At 33.3% G+C, this 8,738-nt stretch overlaps 1 protein-coding gene across 1 annotated transcript; it reads right to left on the bottom strand.

Moving 5' to 3' along the window:
* Positions 1–4,149: 4,149 nt before the first annotated feature.
* LOC143571696 (tyrosine aminotransferase-like) lies at positions 4,150–7,852 on the bottom strand. Its single transcript, XM_077057058.1, has 7 exons — positions 7,569–7,852; positions 6,720–7,059; positions 6,001–6,219; positions 5,319–5,378; positions 5,087–5,242; positions 4,923–5,016; positions 4,150–4,535 (listed from the first exon to the last, which is right to left on the bottom strand). The coding sequence occupies exons 1-7, from the start codon at positions 7,844–7,846 to the stop codon at positions 4,417–4,419; spliced, it is 1,266 nt and encodes a 421-aa protein (XP_076913173.1). The 5' UTR covers positions 7,847–7,852; the 3' UTR covers positions 4,150–4,416.
* Positions 7,853–8,738: the final 886 nt, after the last annotated feature.

Raw genomic sequence — 8,738 nt, 5'->3', positions numbered from 1 at the left:
TTTCCACAGTCCATATATCAAACCAAAGATACACAAACTGAATTGGTTGTTAATTCCTTCAAACCTTGCACTAAACGCAACAATTTAACATTCTAGCCAACCGAACACTAGTTTTCAATCTATCACTAATTGACCAATCAAACGAGAACCATAGCTCACGATATTAAATTATGTTACACTAGACATACCTAATAAGATGACGGAGCAAGAACCCTAAACAAAACAGCCCCGAAAGAACACAATTGGACAGCCACAGGTTAAGCCTAAAACGAACGTATCGATCAATAACGAGTATAACATGCAGATTTTAGCATGCAAAGATGTATTTTATTACATTGGAAAATCATAGGAATAAATTATGAAATTTTTTTAAAAAGTTGTATAAATGTCTTGGGTATTTAAAAATATTTTTGTTATATTTTTCCAATTCACACAAAAATCATAAAAATTTCTCCAACACAGAAAGGTACGTGCAGCTATTTCGGTGCGCAGCAAAAGTTTTTTATTTGTTTAAAAATAATTACCAAACCAAATTAAACGATTCTAATTTGTTTGTAATCTTAACTCAAAATATGAACTTTCAGAAGTGGAATAAACCAATTTGGACTTGTCAAAAAAGAATTATTATGTCGGGAAGACAGACCAGAATCCGTCACCCCGCATCAGCTTTGACACACGATCTTATAATATCATAAAAACCATTCAAATCTAATCCAAAAATTACATATTATACCTTTATTGAAACTAGAATCAATGTAGAACATCATGGAAATAAGAATCGATCAAAAACAATAAATTTTCATTGAGTTACAGACTGAACAATAAACGAGTACGAATCTGTCAGAAATTGTTATAATCAAAACTCTACCCTAACGTATTCTACAAAGGGTTTAATGGTGAAAAAGAGTTATATTATGATAGAACCGGCCTTGAATTAGATTTGGGAGGCCGGAGAATGGCTGGAACCTGCATGAAAATTGAGGAGGAGCCTCCTTGCTTCTGCCGATCGGAATTAGAGGGGAAGGGTTAGGGTTTTTTGTTATAATTTAAATGTTACATCTAGGCCCTCCAGCTATTAGAAATGTAATACTTGGATGAGAGGTTAGGAAATTTAACTCACGAGAACGACCAGGAGGTCCCTGAAGATGCCAGAACGGGTCTCGGTTAAAGATACAAACTTACAAGGCATTAGTCCTTTTAACGAAAATTTACAGGCGTTAAAATTAAGTCTCTCGAGCAAGCATGTTCTTCTAGATCCCTTCAATCCTGCCTTAGTGACTTGTTGAGAACAATCTTCAACATACTCGGATGTGAAGCTTGCTCGGGACTGAACCATGCTCGAAGTCTATACTTAGAGCATTTTAGATATTTCTTTATTGAATCCATGTTCGACCCACCAATGTGCTCGGAACACTTGGTTTAAGCTGGATTGATCAAGTTGTTTGCTCGATTGGCAATCCATACTCGATGAAGAACATTCTTTCTTGATGAAGTGTAGCTTGCTCGAAGCCTTCAACACTTAGAAGAAATTCCAGAAGATAGTCTTATAGCCATAAGACATCGTGCTCGAAGTAGTAAAACCATGCTCGAACGTCCAAGCTTGCTCGTAGTCCATACCTAGCCGTTTCTTTGAGGAGGTTGAGAAGATTCCAATCTTCCTTTGCAAATATCTGACTCAACACACTATTTTGTTACATACTTGAAACCCGGATATGGTTTTTCTTGTTTATTGATTGAACTTTGTTTAATCTGTTTGCTTATTATTAAAACCAACTCTTCGCTAGTATGATCAGCACTCTTCTTAGCTACTTCATAATTTTAGGAATCGATTGTGCGTACATTGATCACATACTCCTGGTGAATACGATACCTGACTTACCCTAGCTACTTAGGTTAATTAGGTTTTTGCATGACTCAAACGACGGTCATCAAAATGGCGCCGTTGCCGGGGAGTTAGTGCGTTTAGTGTTTTCTAGTTGATTTCTTTGTTTTAGTTTAGTTTAGTTATAGTTTTTATTTTCCTAATTTACGCGGGGTGTGTTGTTTGCGCAGTTTAATTATTTTTTTTTTTTTGAATTTTTTAATGGGGGATTTTTTAAATGGGTCAAAATGGGTTGAGATTTCAAAAATCACTCACTAAAAATATTCAAAAAGATAATTAAAAAATCATAACTCAAAATATAAATCAAAAATAAAAAAACTAAAAAGTTTCCTCTATTTTTCTCGTTCCATAAAGAAAATAAAAAAATAAAATAAAAACTCAAGAAATGTCAATCTGTTTTGACTCGTTTATATCCTTTTCTTTTTTTAGCTTGACCCATTCTGACCCATTATATACATTTTATTACAACTCATTCAACCTATGGGTCACATTTGCAACCCCTAATTTATTGGATTTGGATTTGAGATATTTAAAAGGCAATGAATTATTTAGAGCTAAATAGGAATATGCGAAAATCAAAATATCAGAAAAATTTTCCTGGCGCATAAGGTGTGAACCAAACAAAACACCAAAATTCTCTTTTATGCATAACAATGAACAAAATTATCTTGAGATTTATACTTATTGGTACACTTATTGGTTTAAGGTAGTCTAATAGAGAATGTTTTAGGCAGTTGGAAGTAGAATTAGAGTATTTTTATTTAAAAGAACTCTTCCAAAAACTGTTGTATGATCATCTTTTAAAGAACATCTAGATAATGTCATCAAGTTAGATATAAAAATTTAAATATAAAAATTTATGACATGACACAAATTATCACTAAAATGATTTGAGGATGAAGAATGTGAGAATCATGGGCCTCTCAACAACATTTATAAAACACATTTTCAAAGAATTTGAAGAAAATATATACCTTTGAAATTCATGTTTATTACAATTATGGAAAACATCTTATATTCAGTTTATCTATAGTGTAATCATATGAAAGTCTAGATTTAAATGTAAAAAAATCTATTTCTTTTTTCTTTTTTAGGGTTTTGCTTCTTTTTATGATCACCCATGATATAATAATTATAGATTTAATTTTGTCCATGTACTGACATACTTTTAATTAGCTTATGATTTTATTTTTATTTTTTGGTATATTAGTTTTTAATGGTCCCAACTATAATATATAAGAAGTTTGATTTTCCTAATAAGGCTAGAAAGAAGGGTATTTTAGTCAAATACTTTAATATCAAAACCCATTTACTTTAATCTCAAAACCCACTTAAATTAATTTCCGAAACCCACTTACATAAAACCCAATTACATCTTCACTCATCTCTTACAACCACCACCACTCCACCGCCCACCGCCACCACCTCGCCGGAAAAGTCCGAAAAAACACAATGAAAAACACTATGAAAAACACAATGAAAAAAACATAATGGAAAAATACACTATGAAAAAAAACACAATGATAAAAACACAATAAAAAACACAATTGTATGACACAATGTAAATAACACAATGAAAAAAAAATACAATGAAAAATACTATTGTATAACACAATTTTGTAAAACACAATTCGGTAAAACACAATTTGTAGAAAACCCACTAATTTTTTTTAATTTTTATATTACAATATGGTACTCATATAAAAGATAAAAAAACACTCGTTATTATGGTGAATTTGTTTTTCAATAAAAACGTCTTAAAAAAAAGTGATTGGAGAATTTGGCATGTGTCTTGCATGTGAAGAGAGAAAGTCAACAAATGTGTTATTATTTTTATGCCCTTTACCTTATGTTCACACTTGATTTCCTCCTAAACTAATCTCAACCCTCTATATTCAAAATCAATGGACAATATTACTTCTTATCTTTCCTACAAAAAGTATACTTCCTATAACCTAACCCTATATAATAACTCAATTGTTAGAATTAGAGAGAGTAAATTCATTTGTTTGACATAGTTGCATATACATCATATTCATACTAATACAGCCCATACAACAAAGCCTATAAACATTAGGCCGGACCATAAAATAGTCTGCATTCGTAACGTCAATGTATATAAGTTTGGAGGTTGTAATGTTTAGTATGCATGCCAAAGTGCAGATTTACCATGGTGATATACCAATTAAAAACTGGAAAAGAATTATAGATATAATAATTTCAACACAATATTTTAGCCCCTTCACTTATTTTGAAGATTAAACATCTTTAAACATAAAATTATACAATGATCCCAATTGAAGATAATTGACAAAAAGTAAAGTAATAACTACAAATGCTGTATTTCAAATAATAGCAATTGAAGATTCAAAATATGATCACAAAACACAATCCCGGACGTTATTGCAATCCTTCCTCGGGAATTTATTCAAGAAATTGTAGATGTATGATCCAACGAGCAGTTGACGATCGTTTTGTGAAAGTGAAGAGGATCGATCACACGAGATGATCAAACGACAGCTTAATGCTTGAATTTACGGTTTCTTGGAATGCCTTTCACAAAAAACTTTGAGCCTCCTGATGCCTTCTTCAAGAGCAGAAGGCTCAATAGCATATGTTACCCTTAGCCAATTGTTCATTCCTACACTTATACCTGAAGGAGAAACAAGAGATGAATATATTATAATGGGTTCATCCCGGTTATATGTTATCTCTAATGGGTTAAACGGGTAAAATAAAGAAAATATTAGATAAAATGAAAACAGGTCAGAAGTCACCACCCAAAGTGTATAATATAAAACTTATTAATTTGCACATTAATTATGATAAAAAGAACTAAATGAAATATATTATATGTATGATTATAAATACATATAATATTAATTTTCATAAGTATACAAATAGAATATATATCTAAATAACAAACGAGCCAAACTTATCTTTAACATCGAGCGTGAAACAAGCCGACCTTAAACTTAGACAAGCTCGTGTTCAGCTCGAATCATTTAGCCAAACATCAACGCTCGATTTTTCATCTTACCTGGAAGAATTATAACTGATTCTTCTTGAGCAAGCTTGACACAAAAATCCACATCATCCTTAATATTATCAAACACTGACAGATCTAGTTTCACCTTCAAACATAAACCACAAGTAAGAATTTACACAAAGGCTTTCAAGATAGTTGTGCATATGTGTCCTCACCATAACAAACATAGACCCTTCAGGCTTACTAGGGCAAATTACACCAAGAACATCTTGAATACCCTCATGACAGATATTTGCACAATCCTTTATTATACCAACAATTTTTTTAAAGAAATCGTCTTTTGTTTTCGCAAGAATATCAGGAACCGCACCCTGTGTGCATTAAACAAACTCATGTAGCCAAGATTATATAAAATGACTACTTTACAAATGTTAGAAATAAACGAACCTGAACAAAAGTTGGGGCGTCTGGTGATAAATTGAGGTATGCTGTAATGCAGTCAATGATCTGTAAAAAATGATCAAGTTTTATTAATAGTTATGTTTCCATTTGCTTACTAGATAGGCTTGTAAATGAACCGAATGTTTAAGGAACAGTTCATGAAACGTTCTGCTGGAAGTTTGTTTATGTTCATTTATCTAATAAACGAGCGAACATGAAAAAGCTTTTTGTTCATTTAGTTCAACGAATGAACATGAACACATGCCTCGTTAGTTCAATTATGTTTGTGAACGTTCGTTTACGTTCAATTATGAATTTATGTTAGTTACATATTTGTTGTTTACGTTCGTTTATATATTCATTTAAAGTTTTTAAACCCAATACCATTTAGTGTAGTTTAGAAATATATATATTACCGATTACAATTGAGTCTAACTATATTAGCTTTTTCGTCCCCATAAATTGTTGTTCACATTTACTTTTATTGGTTTTAGCTTAGTTATGTTCGTTTGCTTATATCATTAACAAATGAACACGATGATGTTACGAAGATGTTCATTCTTTTCACGAACAAACACGAACGAGAAAACCCCGTTTGTTTAAATGTCCGTGCTTGATAGTTTGTTCGGCTAAAGTTAAACGAAAGGTACGATTACAAGGCTAATACGAAAAATATAAGAGAACGCACCCCGTGTTGTTTAAGGATGCCTTTCGGATCATTAATGACAACCCACCCGAGCCTCCAACCAGGCACAATCCACCTTTTTGAAATCGAACCGAGTGTGATTATTGGTGTTATTGATGCAAAGGTTCCCATTGGAACAAACGGGTTTTTCCCAAATGCAAGATGATCATAAACTTCATCAGAAATTACTAATATCCCAAGCTTATTAGCAGTCTCAGCAACCTAATTAACAGCCCAAAGATACAATCAAATACAATAAAACGAGAAAAATGCGCAAATACTCCTTGTGGTTTAACCATATTACAAGTTTGGTGTTTAAAAGTTGCAAACTTAGTCTAAACATTTGTGAGAGGGTTGCATGTGTTGTCCCCACCGTTGATCTCAACTAGTTTTTAACGGAAAAGTGATGTCACTTGTCATTCATGTGGCGGTAATTGTGTGTTATCAAATTTGAAAGGATGCTTTTAACAGAAAAGTGATGAACTCAAGTTCTGGAGTTTGACAGAATATTTTATTAGTATTCCAAATTTGAAAAGGCAAAAATACCCTCACATGAATGGTACATGACATCACTTTTCGGATCTGGGATTAATTGTGGGACTAAAAGTGCAACCCTCTCACGCATGTTTGGACTAAGTTCAAAACTTTCTAAATCAGGGACCAAATGGTCAAACAAATAAGGACCATTTGTTTAATACATAGAAAGAGCGAATTTTTGGCACCTTCTGAAGATGTTGGCGAGTGTAAACATTGCCACAAGGGTTTCCAGGATTAATAATAACCATAGCAACCGTGTTTTCATCTGCAAGGGCATTGACCGAATCAAGGTCAACTTCCCAGTCGTGGTCAGGAAGAAGGTCAAAGTGGCGAACTTCCAAATGGCATGATTTAGCAATTGCTTCATAATATGGGAACCCGGGTTTAGGAAGTAGGATGTTGGCCTCTGGGTTAGCGAGCACGGTAACCATGGTTTGAATCGCTTGTGTGCAACCGAGTGTCAAGAACACATCATCTGCCGATAGTTCATACGGGAGATCTTTAGAAAGGTATTCTGCAACAGCCCTGTAATGTAAAAGAATACAGATATCATAATTTCGCCACATATTACTGATCCATAATCCATTGCTTGTTAAAATATAAAGTCAAAACATTTTTGCTGCTTGAAGTACAAGAAACACACTTGAGGGTTATTTTACTTAAAGAGTGCTTGAGCTCAAGCTTGGCTCGTTTAGAGTAGTATATCTAAAGCTCAAGCTCAGTCGTGAGTAGTGTTTCAAGCTTAAGCTTGGCTTATGCATTATTTATTAATAATTATTGTATAATTTTATTATAATAATTTACACATATATTCATTTATTATAAATTTTATATAGTCATACTAGATACTATTTAATTATTTAATCACATATTTATTTATATACAATCAATCAAAGGATGGCCATTGGTAGAACTTTTCCAGATAAAAAAGGCAGAGACTTTTAGTCGAACAATTGCAGGGCATGATTGAAATGGACAATGAGTAACTGCAAAATAACTAATAAGCTGGTAAGAGACATTTAATTTAATTTAACCTTCTAGCAGGGAGAATGCCAACAGTGGGTCCATAGCCATTAAACTTGGCAGAGCGAATGGAATCAACGACGGCATCTTGTGCAACCTGGGCAGTACGGAAGCAGGGGAAAGCAGAGGGGTCGCCGTGGCCGAGAGGAATGACGGGTCGTGGCTCAGACTGGTTGATTTTGGAGAGGAGCATGTACAGGACGGCTCGAACCGTGTTGTCCGATGACATGCTAAGCTCTGAGTTTGCCCGGAACCCCCATTTCTTCTTCGTCAACGCCTCCATCTCCATCTCTATCTCTATCTCTCGCACGAGATCCACTCGTTATTTATTTATATTGTCACATGCGGAGTTGTTGACTTCTCATGTGACACCTATTTTTTTTGAAAAATTTTCGTAGAATAGTAACAACTTTCAAAAGTGTTTTAATTAGGTCACTTTTTTTAGGAAAATTTCATAAAATAGTAACCAACTTTCAAAAGTGTTTCAATTAGGTCACTGATGCATATTTTCTCCAAATCAAGTCATTAAATATGTTTATGTGAATCCTTTATAAAAAGTTCGGAAACTTGGGTGTTTACATAAACATTACGTGAACGTAAGAGCATGAATATGTTAGAATAAAATTATCCATGGAAGTTTCATTTAGGAATTTCTTGGTATTAAAATAGTTCGAACTCTTGAATAAGACTAAGAATTTGTTAATGTGTTTAGAACTTAAACGACACATAAAAAGATCAACGTAAGAATAGTTAGGCTTAATTTTAGGAAAAATCATGACCAAAAATTCACAGGAGAAAAATAGATGAGCTTGATACGTAAAAACTTGATAATCATCGGAGGATGTAATCATTTCATGTCCAAATTAGCTATGGCCACTTAGCAATTTCCGCAATAACATATGGTGGTTCTTATTATTATAACGAATGAAGCAATTTATCGATGATTGTAATTCACAATGTTGTTTAGACGATTAACACCTTTAAATAAGTGGTTAAAGAACGTTGGAGGAATGGCGACAAACACAAGAACATGTTGCAAACGACATTCGTCAAGAAAGAAACGAAAGTAATCGACGTAACGCGTAAGACGAATGAGACAACATGTGTGTATTAAGATAGTTCAACACATGGTAAAATGCTCTAAAGAAAGCAAGGTACATACGAACTTTTAGGCATATGCG

This window comes from Bidens hawaiensis, unplaced genomic scaffold, assembly GCF_021521415.1.
Source record: "Bidens hawaiensis isolate Kalapana, Puna unplaced genomic scaffold, B.hawaiensis_p1.1 tig00025522_1, whole genome shotgun sequence".
Classification (NCBI taxonomy): domain Eukaryota; kingdom Viridiplantae; phylum Streptophyta; class Magnoliopsida; order Asterales; family Asteraceae; genus Bidens; species Bidens hawaiensis.
This window is presented reverse-complemented; position numbering and strand designations above follow the sequence as displayed.

Bases quoted from the DNA above. Each gene is read 5' to 3' on its own strand.
- LOC143571696 (XM_077057058.1), bottom strand. From the start codon at position 7,846: ATGGAGATGGAGGCGTTGACGAAGAAGAAATGGGGGTTCCGGGCAAAC. The intron at 5,379-6,000 runs GTGCGTTCTCTT...CATTTTTTACAG, and splicing joins GCATCCTTAAACAACACGGG to ATCATTGACTGCATTACAGC. The intron at 4,536-4,922 runs GTAAGATGAAAA...TTTCTCCTTCAG, and splicing joins ATCAGTTATAATTCTTCCAG to GTATAAGTGTAGGAATGAAC.